At 35.2% G+C, this 25497-nt stretch overlaps 1 protein-coding gene across 6 annotated transcripts in view; it reads left to right on the top strand.

The window, feature by feature from the left end:
* The window catches only part of HGF (hepatocyte growth factor), a 61863-nt gene that overhangs the window by 30587 nt on the left and 5779 nt on the right, over positions 1–25497 (top strand). For 3 of the 6 annotated variants that reach the window (XM_090135315.1, XM_031591739.2, XM_090135306.1), the window contains 10 exons: positions 8572–8746; positions 10595–10722; positions 12137–12239; positions 14272–14411; positions 16389–16427; positions 16911–17007; positions 19702–19776; positions 20368–20514; positions 21181–21287; positions 23130–23275. In XM_090135315.1, coding sequence (XP_089991441.1) covers positions 8572–8746; positions 10595–10722; positions 12137–12239; positions 14272–14411; positions 16389–16427; positions 16911–17007; positions 19702–19776; positions 20368–20514; positions 21181–21287; positions 23130–23275 — 1157 coding nt within the window. The other 3 variants (XM_090135320.1, XM_090135297.1, XM_090135310.1) reach the window with 3 other exon arrangements.

Below are 25497 nucleotides of genomic sequence, written 5' to 3' on the forward strand. Positions count from 1 at the left end.
CCCCTGGCTCAAGTAGGGACACCTAGAGCAGAGTGCCCGGCACCACGTCCAGGTGGCTTATGAAGACAGCTTAAGAGAAGACTCTGCAGTCTCTCTGGTAAACCTGTGCCAGTGCTTCATCACTGGAACAGTAATGAAGTGCTTCTTGATGTACAGATGGAACATTTTGTGTTCCAGTTTGTGCCCAATGCCTGCTTTCTGGCACAGAGCACCACTGAAAAGAGACTGGCTCCATCCTCTTTGCACCTTCCCTTCAGATGTATGTTGACATTGAAATCCAGAAAAACAGTATCTTTTGATCCCTTCTTATCCCTCAGGCTTGTGATTTCATTATAGAAACCTATCTGCTTGGTCAGACATGACTTCTTGATGTCCACTCTTGATTAATTTTTTCTATTTTATGTTCCCAGAAAGGCTTTCCATGATTAGCTATTACATCACCTTCCCATGGAGGTGTGGCTGACTGGCCCATAGTTCTTTGAGTCTTCCTTCTTACACTTTCTGAAGATAGGAGTGACATTTCCTTTCCTCCATTCTTCACGCTGTTCTCGCAGTTGTTACAATTGAGCAAAGATTTAAAGAATGTCCTTGTAATCATATTTGTCAACTCCCTTAGCACTTGCAGGTCCAGTTTGCTTAAATATTCCTTGACCAGATCCTCTTCTAGAAAAGATAGATCCATTCAATCCGGCCTCTGGGACCTAGGATTCCTGAATGTCAATCTTGCTGGTAAAGATTACTGGCAAAGGTTTCATACCACAGCCTTTTCAATATGCTTATACTGGGGAGAGAGAGAGAGAGAGAGAGAGAGAAGGAAATGGCTCTGGCATGAACCATTATGTATGAGCAATGTCAAACTTAAAGTGGAAGTATGGGATTCTCTGTTTTCACTTTGTAATTCTTAGCAAACCAAATCTTACCTTTTCTCGTGCGTCCAGCATTCATAGTTTGGATTATTCTCCATGATAGTTTTTGGCTTAGGCCAGTGCAGTGTCTTGGGATGTCAGTCGCTTCTTATCAGGAGTGCTTACAATACAAAGGTTGAGATGAATACTCTGAATGTATTCCCTGGCAGGGAGTAAGTGAATTTATTCCAAATTATCATAAGTCATTATAAATCCAGTATAAGATAGTTAAAATTAGTAAAATTATTCCACCATGAAAAAGTGAAGATAATTTGCCACTTTGGATAATGTCTGTAATCAGGCTCTCCAGAGACAGAAGAAACTTCACAAGGCACTACTGCTTATTTCATATTAGGCAGCCATTAAGCCACACTCATGTTGAAGATCTTGCCTGTGAACTACAGTACTAAATTATGTAATCATATATAGATTTTTTGATAATTTGAACATTTAAGTTCAGCTCTTTCCTACTATAAACATAATCTTGTTTAGCTCTGAAGCTGAATTGTCTTTCATTAAGGAATTGTTTATTTTTTAATTAAACTGAGCTTCCTACTTTGTTTTATTATTATTATTCAATAATACATGAGTCATACATAGCATAATAGAGCTATTCTTTTCCACTGGTTGAAGTGAGTTTATTATGAAAATAAAAATATTCCTAAATTACAGCTGAATGTTTCACAAATGCAACTTTTATAAACCTTTATCCTTTGGCATTTCCTGAGCCGATGTGTCAGTGTTCTGAAGATTCACATCTGGCTTTGCTGGTCACGTAAGCTTACAGTCCATGTAACTCTCAGTATCTACAGCATGGACTAAGCTTTTCAGTGAGTGGGAGAGCTTCTGCAAACTACTGTGGTGTTACTTTTGTCTCTATCGATTACAGTTACACTATAGTTCCAAAGAAAAAGTAATCCCCAAACCAGTATCACCAAAATAAAAGTGAAAAAAAAAAAAAAAAAAAAAAATCCAATAATACAGTGATTTTAATGTGTTGAAATTTTTTGTCTCATTTTAAGGCAGATGCTGATAGCATTAAATGTGAATTCTTTCTTTAAACTTTTATATTAAGATCAAACTGAAAGAGAAGTCCCTTCAGTTAATAGAAACTGTTTTAAGATCAGTGGAAATTTCACATGTAAAACTGCATTTTCACAGCATACGTATACAAATAAGAATACAGAAGTAATGATCTTGAAAGTGCATTATGTAGCTGGTATTTTCAAAGGATACTTAACACAGGTTTATGGCCTTACCCTCTACACAAAATGCAGTGCTTTCACTGCTTTCTTTTATAAACTCAAGGGAATTTATTGCAGATATTACAGTTATATCATCAACTCAATGACTGGAATGTGAATATAAAATGCCAGAGTCCTGTTTTGAGTTTTCTGTCATTCTTGAGGCACATAGAAAAACTGTTTTCCCACCTCCTAGCAGGGAGCCCAAAACACTAGACCATTCTGGGTTTCAGTGGCTGCTCTGTTTTCTGAAGCTCTGGCTGTGTACAGTTTCGGTACACTAAAAAGAGAACATCATGTGTTATATGTCTTTATAGCTTTGTGGTTTGGATTCCCACACAGATTTTTAATTCCTATGATGAGGACTGTTTATATATTTTACAAGAAATACTAATTAGAAAAAGTGCTCTGCAAATCCAAACCCTTGGACCCCGTACAAAAACGTAGGTGTCCTCTCTTCGGGGGAGTGACCACAAGGCAGCATGCTGTTTGTGGTTTTAGCTACATGTCATGAGTGTTAGTATGCACTATAGCCAAAATGCTGACAACAGCTCATATACAAAATTTTAAGCAAAAAAGTCACTAGAAGGAAGCATTCAGAAAATAAATATGTTTTTAAGACTAAGGAGACAGGAGGGCATTGTAACTTTATTTCCAAGCACAGAAGGCAGCGTAAAACATGGTGGCTTACAGCCAAGGCTGTGAGAAAGAGATGACAGGAGCAATTAGGGATTAGAGATGGCTAAAGCTGCAAAAATTGGATCTGGATTAAGACTTCAGGGACCCCAGGATTGGTTTGAAGTTGCTCACATATGTGTCTGTGGTTTTGGCTTGAGACAATTTTTAGTTAGAAGAGAGGATAAAAGAACAACTATAACAGCAATAAGAAGTGTAGGATGAAATGAAGAAATAGAAGCAATGACAGCAAATAAGAAATAAAGAAAATGGCTGTTACTTTGGCATGAATGATGATATGGGCTACAGGAAAGATAGGAGTGGGAAAGTAACGCTGCTTTAAAAAAAAAAAAAAAAAAAAAAAAAAAGCTACATTTCAACAGATGAACTAAAGAGTAGAGAGGTGCTGAGGCCCAGAAAAGGAGAAAAATACTTATGTCAGTCATTTGAGAGATGCAGAGCTGCATGCAATTAGTGTGTTAAGGAAAGTGTTAGTTGCTGCCTCTGTGATTTCCAACCAACTCAGTTGATTTTAGCGTGGATTTAGCCTTTGCTGTCATTGCTCATAGGCAATAGGCATGGGTGACTGGAGACTGTCCTAAAATAATTCAGTAACAGTCTGGATTTGATGCTGGGTTTGATGGGAGGGGTCAAGTAATAAAACAGCAAAGTGAGAAGTATGGATGTAAAAAAAAACGTTGCATGTTTGAGGAGTTACAGAATCACCAGTATTAGATTATTCATATTTTAAAAACAGAGATTTAAATGGACCATTTGAATGGACTGTTTGAATGTGAAATTCTGATTAAGGAGTTATTTCTTGAATTAGAGTGTATATACAAATAAACATAGTTTAAGCTTAATATTTATTTAAGATAAAGATGTTTATGGAACGGACTGAGTGAGAAGAGATTGGTGTTTAGTAATAAATAAAACATTACCTTCCACTTTGCTTTAAACAGAAGTAAATAGAAGAGCTCAAGCATTCATTACAACTGCTTTACTCTGCAGTTCCCCAAAGAGAGTCTTTCCCTCAAGGAAAGTCCATTTAAACTTTTCTAGCATAGCTTTGAAAGTGAGATCTAAAAGCTTTCCTGAACCTGCTGAGATTTAACAATGAAAATCTGAATCTAGGTAAAGATTATGAATGAATCAAAACTATATATATGTATATATATATATGTATATATATGTAGACATATGGATTTAAAGCTTGGTTGTTTGTGTTGGAACAACTCAGAGAGGTTCAAGGTGTGACTGGTAGGTGTGCAGGTCCTCGGTACCAACGTATTCTTCAGTACTGTGATTCTTGAGCTTGGATCTAATTTATCTCTTCACTTTCTTTTACGTTCTCAGTGAAACAGTACAAAATGAAACAAACCTCTTTTTTTCTTCAAGGCTACAAGTACAGCATTCGCTTGTTTCTTTGTTTTCCCCTGTTTTGCTTACTATGAGATATTACACCGAAGGAAAGGGAATGAAAGGAACTCTCACATAAGTACGTTGAACTGCTTGAGGTGGGGATGGCTGGAAGCAACCTAACTAAGAATGAGCACCTTATTCCCTGAAAATCACTGACGTGCAGAACTGTATTGGTCACAGCGGCATTATTGTTTTCAGAATTGTTTCTGGATTAAGCAATATCTACCTTTTAAGATCTACCTTTTAAGATCTTTCTTTGCAACTCTGAGCACATTTTCATTTCGTTATGTTCTAGGAAAAACATTGCAACTAGGTAAGCTATTGTAGATTTTTTTCCTGACAAAATCATTTGGGATTACGTTTCTTTTCCAAATAGATCTTTTCCAACAATACTTAGATAGCATTACATGAAAGAACATTAATAGTCCAGAATAATCTTTGCCTTCTTTTAAGTTAGTAGGGAGTTTATCCATTGACCTAACATTTGTGCAGGATTTGCTTCTGGCTGGTTGTTCCAGCTATGGAATGATTCAAGGCTCCTGCTGATTCTCTCATGCTGGCATTACTGTGAGAACCAGTACTGAGAAGTCTGTGGCTTTACACATGAAGCTCTGGATAACATTACGGCTCTTTACTCAAGCATCTATGAATATATGAGCTGTTCATTATGAATAGTTATTTAGTTTAAGATATCAAAATAAGGAAGGTTTTACAGAAAAAAGGTACCTCTGATTTCCACTGAAGACCTCAGCGTGGACATATCAAAGTTCAAATATAGCTTGAACTTTGTTATGCATGGTTAATTTCAGTCCTGCAGAATTTAAAAATAATTGCATCAAAGTTAAAAAGTGGAGAAATGCTGCTGACATTTAATAAATTCTTCAGTTCATAATGTAGTTTTATACGAGAATAAAAAGTGACAATCAATAAAGCACAAATAGCTGTCTTGCAGATGATGATTTGTATGTGATCTTCCTTTGAAAGCACTTTTCCTCTCAGTTCAGAAGGTTGAACTGGAACAACAACAACAAAAAGGTATTTCTGATGTGATATCAAAGTACCTGTCTGCATAGAAATTGTGTATCAAACATGAATTCATCTTCCAACTTAATAAATAATGGTTTTCTGACTGAAATAAAGCCCATGATATTCTGGGGCCTTACTTTAGAGGAATTTCTAGGATACGGATGGGGTGTCTTACTGATTTCTGGTGTCATTTTGCGTCCTGAGAATATTGGTGAGTGTGCTCTCAGAAGCAGGACTCATTCATCAGTGCTCTGCATGCCTTGTATCCATGCTTGGAGTTATTATACTTGGCTGTGTGTGTGACAGGAGTAATTAGCCTCAAGAGCAAGACCAGTACGAGTGAAGACGATTATTTAAGCTGCAGTCTTAGATAACTTGGACATTTCTTAAAGTCTGGAAACTGCACTGTGGTCTGCTGAACACCTCTGTAGTGCCTAGGAAGGCAGCCATTTTTCTCTACACTGTTGCATGTCTCTGTGTACGTCCAGTTTACCCTTTGTTCCCACGAACAGAGAGACCGTTCCCATAGTGTCTGTGGAAATCACCAGCTAAATTTGTTGAACCTTTTTTGATAATTTCTCAGCTTGTTCTGGGATTCAAAAGAAAGAATGGGAGAAGTTGTTTCTGAGGACTGAAGCCATGCAAACTGCAGGTTTAAATTTCAGAATTATATTTCATAATATTTTTTGTATCATTTTTCATATTTGAAAACTAGAAGTTTCTAGGAAATAGAGGTGGTCTAGCAAGAATTTAGACAGAGTTCTGTAAACCTTTTAGAATGATAGAACTTATTTGTTAACTCAAAAATATTTTAAAGATCCTCTGCATTACTAGAATTCTCACTGAGATGTGCCACAAAGTAGTAGGTGCAGCTAATCCATCATGCATTATGGATCCTGAAATAATTTCTCTCTTAGCCATCATAATGTGAAGCGTTCCAGCAATGACTTGGCTTTGCAAGTATTTCAGTGATAATGGGAAAGACAAGTTTGTCTGGTTAGAAGTTCATTTAAAGAGAACATTTTAACACAAATTGATGTAAAAGCTGTTCTAGAGATAGAGTTAACTGTCAAGACACTTACAGTAAAGTTGAGCTCTGTATCTTTAGATGAATAATTAGAAAAACTCTACAAAATAATGCTGTGGCATTGCTTAAATCAATTGGTGCATTAGCTGTTTCAATTAAGGCAAATAATTTTTAAAAAAGGACAAAAATATATAAAAGCTAATCTAATTATTTTTTCCATGGCATGACACTACAGAGTAGTAGATGTACTACAATTATAAAATTACAGTTGAAATATTAACTTCATATGAATAAATAAGGTCTTTGTATAGAGCTTGTTTTGAGTAAGATAAACTTGTATTAAATTCAAATTTTGTCCTATTAGGAAGACTTTATGCTAGAGTTATACATTAGTAACTTTGGAAGTATTATGCAGCCAGGATGCCATATGTGTGCTGAAATGTATCTTGGTGACTGACTTTCTTATTCAAAATTGTACATCATGGCTTTTTTTTTTTTTTTTTCATTTTTGATGAAAGAGATGAATAACTTTTTTCAAAGACAAATAGGTTTTTGAATGTGGTATACTGATGTTCAGTCTAATCAGTTTTAGAACTCTGTAAGAATATAGTTCCAATTTGTTTTCATATCTTAGTGACAGTAGAAAACTGGAATACGCACCTATGCATTTCTAATAGATGTACAAATGTGTCCTTTCTTCTTGTTGTTTTCCAATTGTTTATAAAATGAATACTAATGATTAAAAATCAAGCTACAATTCCATTTGATGAACCCACTGGAAAGACTACATTTATCAGTCTGCAGAAGTCTGCTTGTGATGCCCTTTCCATTTTGGAATGAATTTAAAATTGACAATCCCATTGAAACAGAACAACCTTTGCAGACAAATTAAATTGGAAAGGAAGGACAGGAAATTAATTTGACAATGAAACTCTGATGTGAAAATGTGAAGCAGATGAAGAGAAAAAGAAAAATTTTCTGTATCATGTAGAAATGTATAATTCAACTGCACAACTTGACGCTATCCTCTGACAGGGAAGTGGTCTTTAACATAGAAGATTAGACAGCAAATCAACCAGACCCATCTGTTACGACATTTGGTTTCCTGAAGAACCATATTCTCCACAAGTTCACAGAACTGGCTGAAGTTAGTAGGCATGAACTATATATGAGTAAGACACAGGAATATTTTTCTAACCACTGGACTGTTTGAATAAAAGTAATTTGAAAAGTTTATTAACATACTTATTGCTGACAACAGTACTTTAGGAAAATTAATAAATTTATTCTTGTGAACAGCAGCAATTATCAAAAGATGAACAGTTACTTAAAAAAAATCTTACGGTGGGAGCTTCTGGAGACATTGCAGAAGCGTTATTGTAGTGTATTTAATTTTGTACTACTTTGTATATAGCTGATGCAATATACATGCCATTAATTTTCAATTATGGAAATTGCATAAGAAATAGAAAGACTTTCAAGTTATGTGAATGAGTCATTTCAGAAACCACTGTTTTTCTGAATTTAGTTCAAGACAGCCCACACCAGGATGAATGCAGAGTATATCAACATCTGTAAAAGATCTTGAGTCTGATGAATTTCTTGGTCTTTAAAACATTTATCTCTCTTTAGAGAATAATGATCTTTGATTTCCACAAGCAGGACTATTTTTTTTCTCCAACTATATGAGGCATAGAAAGAGAAGCTTCAAGGAATATTTAGCATGTTACTTTAGAATAAGATTTACCTTTTTTTTTTTTTTTTTCCTTTTTTCTTTCTTTTTTTTTTTTTTAATTTTCTTATTTTCTGTGACTTGATATTCTGGGAATTCTTTGGAGAAAACCAGTTAGGTCATTCTTGTCCTGCAAACATGTTTTAACATATTTAACAGTGTGCACATGGGTGGTCACTCAGTTGTGTCAAGCTAAGCGAAAGAGAAAATATTTGCTGAACTGAAAGCAATAACTAAGAATATTTACTGACTTTCAATGTTATAGAATGAGTCAAGTGTCTAACAAAAGTCCCTAAGTATTACACAGCTTTTAGATTCTTGGCCTACAAGTGGGGAAAGTAGCATAAAGCCCAGTACCTATTTTGATTTCATGGATGTTGTCAGTGTGAAGAGGAGATTGTTATTCTTTAAAAGACAGATTGAAAAAGGACAAGGACTTCAATTCCACAATTTGGACTGCAGTGTAGATTTCAAAACCTACATCCTGATACAGGCTCAGTTTTATGAAAACAAAACAACGTCACTTTTCTGCATTTGCAGATGTTGGCATTCTGAACAGCACAGAGGCAGTGGCTGAGACAACAACATGCATCCAAGGGCAGGGCGAGGGCTACCGTGGCACAGTCAACACCATATGGAGTGGGATCCAGTGCCAACGGTGGGACTCCCAGTTTCCTCATCAGCACAACATCACTCCTGAGAGCTTCAAGTGCAAGTGAGTAGAGACAGTGGGTGTTAATGCACTGGGCTAAGAACAATTCCTGCTGCTTTTTAAAATTCATGCTGCCAAAGTAGGCTGTGGAATCCCTGTCCCTCACTCTGCACAGCGATACATTTCCTCTGCTTGTTGGAAAATATTTGAATATGGGAAAATAAATTATTCCTATCTCAAAACATTAGCTCTAGGTGAATTTGGATAAAAATACCGGTGTTTTTGTTTTTCAATAAACTTTGGCAATACTCTTTTGATATTTAAAAAAAAAAAAAAAAAGATAATACTTGGTATTTACAATATTTGACAACACTTATTTTATTTTCAAAAATTTTAATCTTTTTTCCATTACTTACTAAACATATTTGCACAAATAAAACATTTTACCTGAAGAAGCACTGAGAATCTAAGCTTCCTGTACAGTACATAAAAGGAGAGAGACATTCACAGCATGTGAATCATCTACTTGTTTTTGGCAGTTACCTTAATCATAATCTTTCAGTCCTTATTTTTCACTGAGTGTAGAAGAAACCTAGCTAATTAGCATTGTGCTAAAATGTGTAACTTTGAGTCTTTATAAATATTTTTTATATATATATATATAAATGTATTCATTAATGGCTGAATGATAGTGTGGACTTGTGTTGGGATTTAATGGTGCAGAACTTTCAAGGTAAAGAAAAGACTTCAGTTTCACTTCAGATTCTCACTCTAGCAATACCTTGTTTGAGTATTAGCTTTAATACCTTAAGCTCTTTACTATTATTGTTTGGCATATTGATCAAATATTGTGTGTAGTAACAAATCTACTGAAAATGTGACAGCAAATAGGAAATTATCCTGAGCCTCCTCTGTTAATTGCAGGACCATCTTGACTTTACTTGTAAATTTGTGCTTGAGCCTGAACCAACAGGCGTTCCTCAGACAATCTACCATTTAAATCAATTTGTGCTGTACCTTGCTGCAGGTTTAGCCCTTGTGCGGTTTTAACAATGTCTCTAACAGTATGCTGGCTGAAAACATTAGACCTTTTTATTCAGCTGATGTCTGAGTGCATTGTAGCTATTCAGGACAATAGATTGAGTTAAATCAATGGAACCACTTATATGGATGTTCAGAACACAGAGGAAGAATTACAGCATTAGACCAATTATTTCCATAGTCTGTTATCAGTAAGCGATGCAGATGGAAAAATGCAGTGAAATATGGCATTGCAGATAAGATGGCAATGACTGTCAGGAGACGAAAAATAAAACATTTAAGAGGTTTGATTATTTAATTCAAGCTGTAAGAGACATTTAAATATGTTCCCTTGTGGCCAACTTTAAATTTAACAGCTGTATAGGATTTCAACATACATTTTTTTTTTTTCATTTCTAAGATTCAGTTTCTTAAGTGAATCACTGACAATCATAAGGACTTTGTTCCTCTAAGCTCAGCAGAACCATTCAAGCACAGGGAATTTTAAGCACTCTGGTAATGTTTGTGTTTAAAAGCACTTGTAATGGATTGCAGGTGTATCCAATGTCAGCTTGCATGCAAATTTTGATGGAGAATCCTGAATAAAAATAAGCTATATTGAAAATATTGGTAATCTTCAAATGCAATCTTATAGCTAGTCAAAACATAAGTCCACTGAAAATGAATTCCCATAATCATTTTCTCATTACAATTGCTACATTTTCTAGTATACGTAATCTTACTTGTTCCTCAACTCCCTACACTTGACACTGATCGAGTTGCACAGACCTTTAGGAGCCTATATTATTACTAATTCATAATAAAATCTGATAGAATGCATCAGTGGTTTTAGGTGATCCCTGCTGTGAGCTAACATATTTATTTTTACAGAGATTTGAGGGAGAACTACTGTCGAAATCCAGATGGATCTGAATCACCCTGGTGTTTTACTACTGACCCAAACATCCGGATTGGTTATTGCTCCCAGATTCCTAAGTGTGATGTATCAAATGAACAAGGTAACAGAGGGAAAGGTGATAACATGGTCTTAAGTGAACACTGTGCTGTTCTAAATGGAAGATAGGCAAGCATGAAAACTGGAGAAGCCGATCGCAGTACATCTGCATTACACCTGTGTAGTTATGCTTTAGTGTTATTTGCATACTTGGGATTCATCATGGTGTAAATGAGATTCATTTCTCAGTTCATGTTTCAGTTCCAGCAGGGAAAGTTGCAGCAAAGATTTGCTGTTGAATCTGATTTTTAGACTAGGTGAATCTTCACTTTATTACCACTCTTAATTTGGAAGGCCTTTCCCAAAGCTGAGATGGTTTCTCATGATTTCTTGGTTAACTTCTTTTCTTTTTTTGTGTATGAGGTCGCGAACCTTTGTTTTTTCCCCATATATCCCCTTGACTAAAAGAAGTTGAGCTGAAAAAGCACGTGGGATTTCCTATATACCCTTTTATCTTCAAGTTCTCTGTCCATAAAGTCCACACTATGTCTTGGTGTTGGTATTAGTCTAAGGAATATTATTGCCTCCTGAGAACTCATATCAATCAAGACACAACCTGAGTTTCAAACTTGCGATTTATTACCTTACTTATGCATATATTAAAATCTTTAAATTTTAAATAAATTATCTCTTAAGATATAAAGAAACACAACTGCAAGAATTCAGTTAGAGCAAGGATTATGCTTTGACTTTCATTTGGTGGTGTTTTTTTTTAAGTATCAGTTATCAAAAAGTAAAGATACTGATGAATATGAAATGAAATGCTTAATACAAAAGTCTTTAGAGTAATGCTCATTTTAAATAATCCTCTTGAAAAGTCTCAGAAAAGCTTGTGATTAAATCTTATGAATTAAACATGACTTCTACTGGAGGCAACAGGCAAGATTCTGAATTACATTAAAATTGATGTCATGTAGATTTTTCAATTTTGCCAAAGTAGAACTTAAATCAAGAATTATGTGTTATAGCCAGTATCCAGACTTTACATGAAGGTAGGTTGTTGAAAATAGGCAGGCTGAAATCCTGTTTTTGAGGAAAAAGGATTAAAGGCAGGGTTTGTTTTGTTCTGTATAGAACAGCTCTTGACAACTTTTAGAACATTTGGTGCAACCATTATAAATTATACACAACCTAACTACTTATGAAAGAAAATGTCCCAGTTTATCTAAGCAAGATGACATTTAAAATGCTACTGTACTGAGAACAAAGGCCTCAAGCAAGGGATTATGTATCTAAATTTGAAAACTTTCTCCCTTTTTCTTTCTGATTAGATTTATACTGATGCGTGATTTATATCATAAAGTGTTTGCTACATGTAAAACTTGTCTTTAATTATTGGAATTAATGATGGAAAGGAAGAGCTTTCTTTTCAGTGTTGCACAGTTGCCCTCTACTTTTCTTTTTCATTTCATATTCAGATTGTTATCGTGGCAATGGAAAGAATTACATGGGGAATCTGTCCAAAACAAGATTTGGACTAACTTGCTCCACATGGGACAAGAATATTGAAGACTTGCGTAGGTGAGTATATACAAAAGAGATAGTTCAGTGAGTCCTACTGCCTCCAGATGGCATCTCAATTTCTTCTGTAGTGATTCTAAAATAGCCCCGTATGCCCTGGAACCCTTCCCCTTCCCCTTCGCCTTCCTGTTCCCTCTCCTCTCCTCTCCTCTCCTCTCCTCTCCTCTCCTCTCCTCTCCTCTCCTCTCCTCTCCTCTCCTCTCCTCTCCTCTCCTCTCCTCTCCTCTCCTCTCCTCTCCTCTCCTCTCCTCTCCTCTCCTCTCCTCTCCTCTCCTCTCCTCTCCTCTCCTCTCCTCTCCTCTCCTCTCCTCTCCTCTCCTCTCCTCCTTTTTTTCTTTCTTTTCCAATCTTTCTTTTCCTGTCTATTCCTGTCTTGTAGTGTCTTTTTGTCTTGTCTTGTAGTGTCTTGTTAAAATATATTACACAACATGTCTTTGTTCAAGCTAACCACTAATTGCAGGCTTTGGGATGTTTCTTAGTGTTTAGTTTATTGGTCGCGTTTTCCTCATTTGTCCTTGAAAGTTGGTGGGTTTTTTTTTTTTTGTTTTTTGTGTTTTTTTTTTCTATGAGAGAATTGCAGGAATAAAGCAGGAAATGGTTACGTTACATTTGCTCAATATTTATATTTGCCTCTTTCAAAATTCTGAACACCATAAATTCCAGAGCAACTTGATCTGTTCTCTTAGCTCATCCTGTTTGAAGCAGGATGTTGGACTTAGTATCTCCTGAGGTCCCCTGCAAACTGAAATTGAATCATGAGTCTAAAATCTAATGACACTGACATCAAATGCCATTAAAGCAAATTACAGTTTCTATTGTTTATCACTGCTTTAGTTTCTGAATTCCAAGCAGTGGAAACAGCAAGTTTGTTTAACTTACTTGTTAAGGTAAGAATGATTCAGCAGAAATTACAAAAGATTTTCTCAGTCACTCCAGGATCCTCAGTGTTGTCTCTGTTCAGAAGTGTAGATTAATCAAGTTCAGGAGTAATAGGATCAATGTAAATCTGTAAGTGAACTTTCAGAGAAGCTGTGTTACAAAAAACAGATTTCAGTGGCACTGTCTGGAATCACAGGCTGGACTATGTGTTATTTCCCCTACCCAGGATCAGAGACAGCATATATATTCCAGCCTGCTAAAAGCAGATTTAAGATCAGGACTTCAGAAAGCTCAGATTAGTCTTCAGTTAGCTGTGAAGGATACAGCTTGAAACTTGTACCGACTGGATGCATGATGCAAGTGCATTCATGAATACAGATCAGCCTTTCTTCTCTTGCTGCTGCTAATTTTCCACCCAGGAAAGACTGGGAAATTACCTGTCTCACCTCAACAATTACACTGGTTTTGGGAATCTCAGAAGTAGTGCACATGGTTGGTTATGAGCTCAGAGGGCAGCACAGCTTTAACAAGTAACCTGTATGCATTACTGTCTGGCAGACCAGAAATAAACAGCTTTCTCCACTTCAGATTGTCACCCTGGACTTTCACCTTTAGTTAAATGCTTTGTGTAGGTCTGCTGCTTAGGTCACCTATAACTGGAATTTGAGCCATTCAGTTCATTTTTCTCCTTGCCTACTGTTTTGTCTGGTTAACTTCCCTGTGTTTTTGCTTCCTTTACCTATAGTTTAGCTTTCTTCTATGCAGAATCAGTATTCTCTTCTGCTAACTGCTAACCTGCAGGGAGAAGATACCCAGGTTCCCAGGCAAATTGACTGAGTGCGGCATAGACACTTTTCAAATCAGTTTAAAAATTTTTCCTGGAGGTATCCATGGATTTGAGTTTGAGTGAGAGATCTAGAAATCTCCCAGCTGTCCACTGGACTCAGTGCTTAAAATACTAACCAGAAGAAAGTTGGACCCAGATCCAGCAAATATTTGTCTCAGCTTCCCTTTGATTTTAACCAGCTCTAAACCCTGACCTGCAGGCTCAGTCATCTAATATTACAGTGTGGAGTAAAACAATATTTAACCTTTGAAAATCTCAGCTATGGCATAAAGTTTTTCAGCACTTTGAATTTTTTTTTCCCTATAGGCATATACAAATCTTCAGAGAACCAGATGTTAGTAAACTGAAGAAAAACTATTGCCGCAATCCAGATGATGATTTTCATGGTCCCTGGTGTTACACAGATGATCCTCTCATTCCCTGGGATTACTGTCCTATTTCTCGATGTGAGTACTTACTATGCCTCAGGCACTGTCAGCTGCATTCTCAGTGAAGACCTGGTGTCACATGCATATGTATATATATTTCCATTGTCATTTGTGGCAGCAGAAATAATGTAATTCAAGAATCAAGAATCAATTGTGCACGACTGAGAAGGAATGGAGGAAGCTGCTTCTGAAATATATGAACAAGAAGTCCTTTTCCTTAACCAGCTTGGAGATTTCAAGACTTACTTTGCAGTAGGAGCATAAAAGTTCTATTACAGATGGTCATTTTCCAGCAGATCTAGCTATTGAATAAGGACCAGATGGAGACAATTGTCTAATGGTCAGAGTGCTGGCTATGGTCTTAAGAAACCCAGGGGCAGCAGCTATCTTTTATGCTACAAAGCTTCATAGTCTTTCTGTGTGTTCTGTATTTGTGTTTAGAGTGAGGATGGCTCACTATACATATTCTGATGTGTAAATGTCTTATATGTATTAGATCCTGTTTCTGGATGTTTGTGGGATGATTTAACTCTTGGCAAAAATGAGGAAGATCACTCCCTTAAAGTTGCATATTATAAAACTACATAGTTTAACAAAACAGAAATAAAAATCATGGGGAATTCAGTAATAAGCTGGAGCTAGGTGGAAAAAAATATATTTATGCCTAAAAATGTGCAATTCACATGTAGGTTCAATATTTTTTTCATTACTTCCTATTTCTAAATTACTTAGCTGTATATTCTGATAGCAAATGGTACTTAGGCTTTTGAATATGTATGTCTGTGATGTCTAGAATTTGAGGATAATGTTAAATCCATTCCTAGCAGCAATTTGCTGCATTTCCTCATATTCTAAACTACAATATCTCTAAGAGATGATATAAGAAGTCATAGATTTGGGTTTTTTTTTTCTCATTTAAGTGAAGAGTAAACAAATCATGTGAAAGGTTACATGGATGAAGAATAATAACTGAAGAAATATAAATTTTATTCACTCATTCTAAGTTTTTTATCTCAATCTATTCCTAAGGAAGTATTCACAAAAGCCATTTGTAAAGTAATGTCAATATTGTTAGTAATGGTATTACGATTTCTGGATTCAAACGCCAAAGCTGGAATATGTCTGTTTTAGAACTGTAAGTTGTGTGGACTAGTTTTAAGCTATGAATAGCTTGCTTTCATACTGGTAACCGGTTCAACTAATACAGACAAAACATCAGCAATTGTCAACTCAGAGCCTTTAACCAGGCTGCTCAAACTCTGCCATATGTAGATGTACAAACACACATACATACATACATGTACATCTTCATACACATAGAAAATAACTATAAATGTAACCATAACCTTTATGTATATATACAGATGATGAGACAGTCTTAGATGAGACAGTCTAACATTTGTTCATTCAAAGTTTCAGCAGTTGCACCCCTACATCTAGCTCATACCACTGGGCCATACTGTAGACTTTACTGAAGGCAAAACTTCTGAATAAAATTCAAGCAATCTTGTAACTGCATTGTGACTTGAAGTAGATGAAAGAACAAAGACGGAGTTTGGGAACAAATATTGATAAAGGTATTTAGGACAATTAGAAAATTTCTTCAAAACTAATCTGGGTTAAATTGTATTACTTCTACAGTTTCAGAAAACTTAGAGAAAAATTGTGATTTCCTTTCTCTGCCTTGTCATGTTTAACTGAAATGTAGAACATGACAGATAGCCTGATGTATTCAGGATTCAGCCAAGAAGAAAAATGCTTTAAACTCCTGTTGCAGAATGTTTAATTCTTACTCCTTTCTATTGGAATGAAATTCTTCCATCTTGTTAAATCTTACCAAATTGAACTTTTATAGAGTATTAATGAAATCACTGACATTTTAAACTTAATGGAATATTAAAATTAACAGTATGCCCTTTGCTGTTTGTTATGACTATATTCAAGTTTAAGATGTGTTTTAAATTTGTATTAAGGATATTTTATTTGTCTGTCTAGGTGATGGTGACACAACTCCTGTTACAACCAGTTTGGATGGTAAGTTAGTTTGCTGATTTACTGTGCGTTGCATGTATTTCATCTTCCAAGACTAGCCATTTATTTCCTACTGGGAAGGAAGAAAATGAACAGTTAAAGATATAAAATAGGCATACTGGAAAAAAAAATATTTTTACAAAAGGCAAATGTAGAACAACTTTATTGCATTTTTTATTCTTACCTTTCTGTCTCGTAAGGGGTGAGATATGGTAACAACTTTCATTATTTGCTTTGTAAATTTGGAAATGTTTGTAAAATATTTTAAAATATATTGTTGTTTTTTTTAATATGCCTGACTGAATCTCTGTGGACTGAACCCAACTTCACTGAAGTAGTTTTGATGTTTTAGAAATATACTTCATTAGCTCAGGAAATAATACCATATCCATGATAAATATTGACCTTCTTGTGGTCCTTATGTGTAACTGTACAGGTTTCCTACCGCTGTTTTTAGTAAAATGTGATCTCTGGACCTGCTTTCAGATACTGTCATTCCTTGTGCTTCAACAAAACATTTGAGAGTTGTAAATGGAATCCCAACACAAACTAATGAAGGATGGGTGGTTAGTTTGACATACAGGTAACTATCATTTTGATAAGAAGGACAATTTGAGTAGGATGTTTGAGAAGGACAATATTGAGTAGGATGTTTGTTTTCAAACTGTAGAAAACATTAATTGGAATAAGGATACTTCCAGACTGTAGTTAAATTCTGTAAAGACATTTACAAATTAGCAATCCTGGAACACCTGGTGATTCCATCTTGTTACATATTGCTCCACCAGTGAAAAGGTTCTATGTTCATTATGGCTGAGTTACACATGTGAGCTTCTAAAGCATCTATAGCATTCTGCTCTTTAGATGGGTAACTGCATACCTTTTCACATCATTGGCTCCACATTTAGCCTTAAACTGTTTATTTTATAGATAGTTATAAGAAAATTGAGTTTCATGTCAATGTTTACTTTTCAACAGCAGTGCATTTAGGAAAGGATTCAGGATATATACCATATCTAATTTTGCTTTCTGTTCATATCATTGCATGCAATTAAATGGTATTTTGTATTAAAAAAATAAGTAAGGGCTTTAAGGAGATCTGTTTCACTCTCTAAAACAAGACCCTAGCATGTACATCTGGAATTGTGTATTACATTATGTCACATCTTAGTTTGCTACTGTGTAAAAGCCAGAACACAGAATTATTGCATCTTCTGTTTATAACTCATCAGCTAGCAGTGTGAATTATTAATGAATAACAGATTCATAACTAATTGCATCTTTTTTTCTTTGTCTATTAGTAGAAAATACAGTGCATGTTATTACTATAGCTTAAATTTTGTCACCACTTTAAAAACTGTGTAGGTATCTACCAATATTCTGGGGAAAAAGAAGACAAAAAATCTGTTTTCTGCATTACTTTACTGCTGAAGAAATCCTGGGAGTAGCAACCAGGCCTGGTAATGTTTCCAGCTCCTGGGCTCAGTTCAGAACTAGAATATTCTAAAACTTTAGCAGATAGTCCAGAAATAAATATCTAAAGTAACATCATTAGACTGAATAAACAGGTGGACTGGAATGCTGAATCTCTGTGGAAAAGATTATCTTGCCACTGTTTTTAAAACAGCCTTAATGGCTGGGGAACATTTTGCCAGGAAAGTGGAATTATACCTGGGTGCTTAAAATTTAAATAGCTAATAATAAATAAAGTTAAGCTAACTGAAAATGGATTTTGTGCTATACTACAGCATTCCATTAAGCAGATGAGTACATAAAAACTGAAGATTATTTTATGAAAAAGAGATTCCTGAAATACTCCATCAGAAAAAAATATATTTTGAAGTATTACATATAGGCAAAAAAATGTACTTTTATTGTGTATTGCTACCAGGGAAGCAGACAGCCTTTTGTCTGAAACAGTATCTTAATGATTCCATGATTTTTCATGAAGGATTTAAGAGTTTCATAATTGATGCTGTATCCTAACTTTTATTCTGCAAAAAAATAGCTATACATCTTAAACTGGAACTGCAATGGCGAATTCTTACTTATGCTTACAAATTTGTGTTCATATTTGGCAACCAAAGTCCACTTCAGAATATTAAATTAATTAATGATATATTTTCCTAAATAACTGATGCAGATTCTGTTATCAGGGAATCACAGAATCATAGAATCGTTTGGGTTGGAAGGGACCTTCAAGATGATTTAGTTCCAACCGCCTGCTATTGGCAGGGACAGTTCCCTGTAGACCAGGTTGCTTAGAATTATGATTTTATAAAGAATTCAGCATTTTGGACTACACAGATTGCTCCTCAACTAAAATACAACAACAACAACAACAACAAAACACATCACTTCCCCTTCCCCCTCACCCCCCCCCCCCAAAAAAAAAAGACCACTATAACAACAACAAAAAAAAACAACAAAACACAATAAAAGCAGTCAAGCATCTCTGTTATTCTGATTTCTTAGAACTCCATGTAGGATTTGGGCTCCTTCCAGCATTTCTTGCAAAGTTTTGAATATTTGCTGATTTGAATTTATAAATTGTGATTTATTTATATTTTTTTTTCACAAATCATTGACAATTGTGATTCATTTTTTAAAGAGCTGTAGAAAATAAATTTGGCTTTGGAGACACAACAATGGAAACTAATTAATCTGCATTCCACAATCATCTTTATTTCTGAAAGAACTGCCATGCTTAATTGTTCTAATTTTACTTGATATATTACACTGCAGATTTTCTATAATTATGTGTAGAATGTCATATACTGCAGATTGTTTCCAACTGAAGTATGTGGGGACAGAAATCTCATAGGACTGGTAACCAAATAGTAACTCTCCTCCTTGAGGTCAATGTTCTGAATAATACCTACTTGAAAAATGTTGTTTACATGTGGTGGCACTCTGGGGACTTGTTTGAATGTTTCAGTCCAATTGCTATTAAAAAGAAGTTCACTTTTTAAGTATTAATTAAAATATCTCTCATTATAGATCCAACTCTGAAATCACTAAGGGAACAGAGTAACTGATTTTCTCTTTTCTCTTGGCTCATGGAAATTGGAGCAAATTTGCAAAGCTATGCTACCACATGTATTCAAACTGTAGGGCAAAGGGACAGCAAATGTTTCCACAGCCTGTCATTCAGCCACCTTTCCCTGCACCAGGGGGTTACCTAAATAAAAGCTTACACAAGTAATCTTTAGACATTTTGTCTGGGTAGGAAAAAAATATCCTCATTTATGTATGTATTTATTTATTTATTTTACAGGAATAAGCATATCTGTGGAGGTACTCTGGTAAAGGAAGAATGGGTTCTCACAGCAAGGCAGTGTTTCCCTTCTCGGTACAGTAGTCTGTAGTCTTGCAATATTGAAATACGTGCATTTTCTGTAACTTAGTAGTACAACACTTTAATTTAAATGCAGCAGTTTTTATTCCTGTTTGTCTTTAACACTGCTCTTCTGATGTCAAAATTCCTGAGAGGCCTTGGCGTTTTCAGTTTCTTTCATTGCTAATCTAAAAGAAGTCTGGCTGTTCTATACAGAAGTACGAACATGTTATACAAGTGTAGTAGTTACACACTTGCCTCTGTTGGAATAATCTTATGCTTTTTCTGAACTGGACAGAATAAAGTAGAAGTCTTGAGCAAACTTTGAAAAGTTTGAAAGTTCACACTTTCCAAAGATTTAAATGCTTGCATTCTAGTAGAAAACAAAATCACATTTTACTCACAGTTAATGATGAAATTATGCAGTGGCTTCAGACTAAAAACTTATATTTGAGCATGTTGATTTTGGATTAGAATTTGGCAGTGTAAACTGACTTCTAGTGAAGTGCTGGTTAAGATCTTGTACTATAATCATGTTAAGCAGAGCTTTTGGGGGTTATTTTATTATCCATGCAGGAAAATCCTAACTTACTTTGCCTACTTTAGTTACAAAGATCTGAAAGACTACAAAGCCTGGCTTGGAGTCCATAATATCAAAGGAAAGGGAGAAGAGAAGCACAGGCAAGTTCGGAATATCTCCCAGCTGGTATACGGTCCAGCAGGATCAGATCTGGTTTTACTGAAACTTAGCAGGTTAGTAGCTACTACTGCTAATTCCAAGATTTTCAGCTACTGAATGAAATTCATCCTACATAAGAATGGCAAATTCAGTTCTGTACTGTTGTGATACTGAGGATGACATCTCTATAAGATAAACTTCCAATTATAAGATTTTCATGTCAGTTGTTTCTGGGCACTACACATAAAGCATAAATATATTAAGAAACCAGAAATGGTGGCTCTTTTGCTCAGAAATCAGATGTTACTTCTGAAAAATCATGCCTTTTTCCCGATTACCAAGTTTAGTTTATTTATTTATTTTAATATTCATTGACAAGTATGTGATTTTCATTTATAGAGCAAATAGCAGATTGCATCTAAGATATGTTTACATATAAACTTTCAAACTTTCTCAGTGTTAAAAAAGCTACACGTTCAAATGAAATGCTGTCATTACTTACTTCTAAGATGAAAAACCAAGTTAAACAACATAAAAGTAGTGGCAGCGTTTCCAGAAAATTCTTGACAGTTCACAAGTGTAACACACGCAAAAAAGTAGAATCCATCATATTCTTCAAAGATGGAAAAGAAAGGAAAAGAATTGGTGCATTTTTTAACTTCTGTGAACATTATTTTAAGGATAGACTCTAGGAGGTACAATAAAATCCGTCACGTGTATTGTTTGTTTTCTCTTTATAGGCCTGCCATATTGACAAATTTTGTAGAAATAATCCGATTGCCCATTTCTGGATGTACCATTCCAGAGAAGACCAGTTGCAGCGTTTATGGATGGGGATACACTGGATGTAAGAAATTATTTTTAAAAACTAAATGAATACATTGACAGCTTACTTCCTTCCTCTTGTAATTATAGGTGAGGCTGCTGGTATTGCCTGATGCCACATTTTTCCAACACTTTTCATTATGAAATGAAGTTTCAACATTTTTTTTTTTTTTAATTTTGTAAATCTGTGTGCATTTTATCCAAGATAAATTAATGTGAAATATTTTCTACTAATCCATTCTTTTCTTTAATGTTTTTTTCCCTTGAGAGAAGACAAAATGATTCAAAAATTTCAAAGAACAAACTGGAAAACCAAAATGGATTTACATATTTTAAAAAATCTGGCATAGTTGATTTAAAGAGTTCTAAACCTGTTTTGAAAAATTCTGATTCATCTACATGATTATTTCTGTATCTCAAAGCAGGCCACCTGGTGGAAAAAATAATACAGAATCATATAATACAAGATATTAAGATAATTAATGTACACAAAGACAGTGTTAATAAGGATTCACAGGTAGCACTAAGTCTGGAATTTCCTAACTCTTGAGTGCTTGACCTTACTAACATTTATTAAACACAGATTTTGTGTGAAGTAAATACAAATTTTTGTTGAAGAGACATTTATTTAGACTTGGTAAATATTAAATCTGGCTAATGATATGTTGATGATAAAGTTAATAGCTGCCAGTTAACAATAATTACTGCAGTAATTATTGTGCTCAGATGCCATTTTGCCACAGATCCTTAGTAAGCAGCAGTAACATACTCACGCTGTCCTGAAAGCAGAGCAGAAACATCATTGTAATTGTAAGGTTCTGTCCCTTGAAAAGCATTACTTCAAACATTTCTTAGAGGAAGGCAAATAATCAGTGCCAACCCTACTGTATTAGATATCCTCTGGGGAGAATGGCTGTCTAAAGGAAGTAGGACTGGGGCATGGTGCAGCGTCACAGAAAAGCTTAGCTTAAGAGGATAGATAAGGGAATATTTGCGCTGTTGTGGAGTTACGTAATACCGTAAATACATAACATCCATCATCCAAAGACTTTGTACCATATTTTATATGCTACTTAATACAATCCTCATAGCATCATAGTCAGGGAAGGAAGAACTGCTATATTCATTTTTGTATTCAACTAAATAGGATAACAGTTCTGTGGAAGGCAAAGCTGACACTTTTTATTGATCACTGTACAGAGAATGGACAGGTCCAGGCCCTCTATTTTAATTCACAGCTTGTACAGACTTGTCTTTTGACATGTGAACAAGAACAAGCTCCACGGGGCTCCTGCTTCCTGACCTTCACACTGATGAATGGAGATTGCATAAAGCTGTGGATCTGCTCTTGCAGGTACAAAGTCATTCAGTGTAGCTGAGCCAGCGCTGAACAAGAAAAATCCGGTACTGCTATGGTATTTTTCAAGTTACACATCCTTCCTTAGACTATGGCAGCCACCATTTCATGTTAACCCTTGTTTAAGGCAGGAAGTGAAATCCTCGCTCTGCTAACAGGAGTGACAACATTTCACACTTTCCCTGATTTCTGTGATATGCCAAAGCAAGCTGGCGGTAGAATCTCTCTCTTTCTTCCAATACTAAAAATTTCTTCAGATATTCTCAGAGAACTAAAGAGACATGCACATCAAGAACACTTACTGCAAATTTTGTTTGTAGCAAATCTAAAAAATCCTTGAAGGATTATTGATAACAGTGAGGATAAATGAAAATATGAGTACTGGGGACAAAGTACACTGAGTTAACATATAAGAGTAAGTTAATCCAGATTGCATCTTCAATATCTTTTTTTAATTTTTTTTTTCCCAAAAATAGAATAAAGTCTTTATTCTCTTTTCAATCCTAGTAGCTAACTATGATGGTCTTCTCCGGGTAGCAAATCTGTTTATTTTGGCAAATGAGAAATGCAACCAATATCTCAAAGGGAAGATCACTGTGAATGAGTCAGAGATCTGTGCTGTGGCTGAAACCATTGGTGCTGGGCCTTGTGAGGTAAATATTACATTTTCTAAGAATGTATTAAGAGCCATCAACCTTACTTTTTCTTTCTGAGAAATAATTTACTTGAGTTTTTTTATAATTATTCACTCTGCATCAAACTTGTACACAAAAAAATGTATATGAAACTTCTGCACTGGAAAAAGATTAGTGTGTCTAATGATATACTTGCTGCTGAAGTGTAGGAAGAAGTTTCTTTCCATAAGTTACTTTGTGCTACTACTCATGTTAAATATACTTAGGTGCCCAAATACTTCTCTAGACTGAAATAAATTTGTCTTCTGTATAATAAGGCGTAAAGTGAGTTGTGTACTAGTAACAGCAATTTATTTTGATCAGCAACTAAAGATTTCAGCAAACTGAACTCCTTAGCTAGATGAGGATTTCCATGCAACATCCAAAAAAAAAAAAAAAAAAAGTTCACTGCTTAGTGGAGTTAATAAAGTTATGAAATAAACAGAAAGATCCAAAAATGTACTGAGATACAGTATTACTCAGAAGAATGAGGAGTTTGGTCTCCCTAAGCAAGCATGAGTCATATCTCAGTGAGTAGAGGAGAAAGAGATGGTTTGATAACAATAGAGTTTAATACAGTTGGTTTTCTTGAGACTAGTGTTGTTGGAGAAAAGACAGCTGAGGAGAAATGCTATAAATTATTCATTATAGGAAGATATCTTTTTTTTATATGTTGAAAATCTGTCTGATGAGATGATGTCTGGAAGGAAGGCAGTCCTGAGTATCATTATGCATTTAATATTTGGAGAAAAAGAGATGATTTCCTTACATTAATTTGAACTTTTCCTACAGATACTACCAACCCACAGGAGAACAGTCTTCCCCAAAATGAAGTCTGTTCCATTTACTATTAATGTATCACAGGATCCACTTTATTAATACATTTATTTTCCTTAAAAATAAAATACTTAATTCTAGATGAGCTCTTAGACATGTGAAGGTTTATAAATGAAACATCTGGATGGAAGTCTGGAAGGGGATCCTGTACTTTGTCTTCCTTTGCAGTGAGAAATTGATTAATATTAGCAATCAGTCTTAATCAATGCATGGTTTTCTGCTTCCGGAGTTCCCCTTTGAAGCCACTTTCCTCACTAAAGAACAAGCAGAGAAACAAAATCAGATTGGCAGATAAAACTCCACTCTTGACATTGTTTTCTGAGCAGCTTTGATGATACTGACAATTGTTTATTGTTTATAATCTGCTGCCAGCTAGGAAAAAAAAAAAGAAAGTAAGTTCAAACATCAAATCATAGAATCATAGAATGGCTTGTGTTAGAAGGAACCTCAAAGTTCATCTAGTTTGAAACCCATACCACAGGCAGAGTTTGCCAACCACTAGATAAGGCTTGTTGTTCTTTGTATGTTGAGCAAGAGCAGAGTGCTAAGCATTAGCTTTTATTTTTTGAAACAGCATATCACTCTGTGACACAAACATTTACTGCCTAGTTTTGCAGCTAGTTTGCTAGATTCAGTATAAATTTCACCTGGATTAATAGTGCAATGTCTGTGTTCAAGTCCCAGATTTATGTGAATGTATCTAAATTACAATTTCATAGTAAAAGCCCCACTATATGGCCTACACCTATGACCCCCCCACAGTCCATGTAGAAGCTCCCTACTGCAGGCACAATACTACTCACTACCCTACTACTCAAATTAGGCAAGTATGATATCATACAGGTTACCTTACTAATAGGACCCCTATCAGACCATATGAATTTTCTAAGCCTAGACCTAGAAGGCGCACTGATGACCATCTCAATCTGTCTATGATACAAAGATTGCTTATTCATCTGTATGCTACATGGGCTTAGTCATTGCTGCAAGAATAATCCAAACCTTCTGATAATTCTCAGGGCTATAACTGTGATAATCTCCCATGGATTGACCTACTTTATACTATTTTGCCTAGCCAACACAAACTACAAATGCACACAGCCAAATCCTCATCCTTACATGAGGTCTACAACCACTACTACTCCTCAAGAGCTAGCTACTTCATGATTGCTGTCAGTCAAATCAAAGTTTTTGTTTGATAAAATGAATAAAGGTCAAGCATTGCCATTTCTCTAGTGATCCAGAGGAAAACAAACAAACAAACAAAACAAAACAAAAAAAAACACAATCTTTTGACTTTCTGTCTCCCTATCCAATACAAACATTTTCTGCCTAATTTTGCTACTGATTTGCTCTAGATTCAG

The sequence above is a fragment of the Phasianus colchicus genome, chromosome 1 (assembly GCF_987193195.1).
Source record: "Phasianus colchicus chromosome 1, bPhaCol1.hap1.1, whole genome shotgun sequence".
NCBI lineage: Eukaryota > Metazoa > Chordata > Aves > Galliformes > Phasianidae > Phasianus > Phasianus colchicus.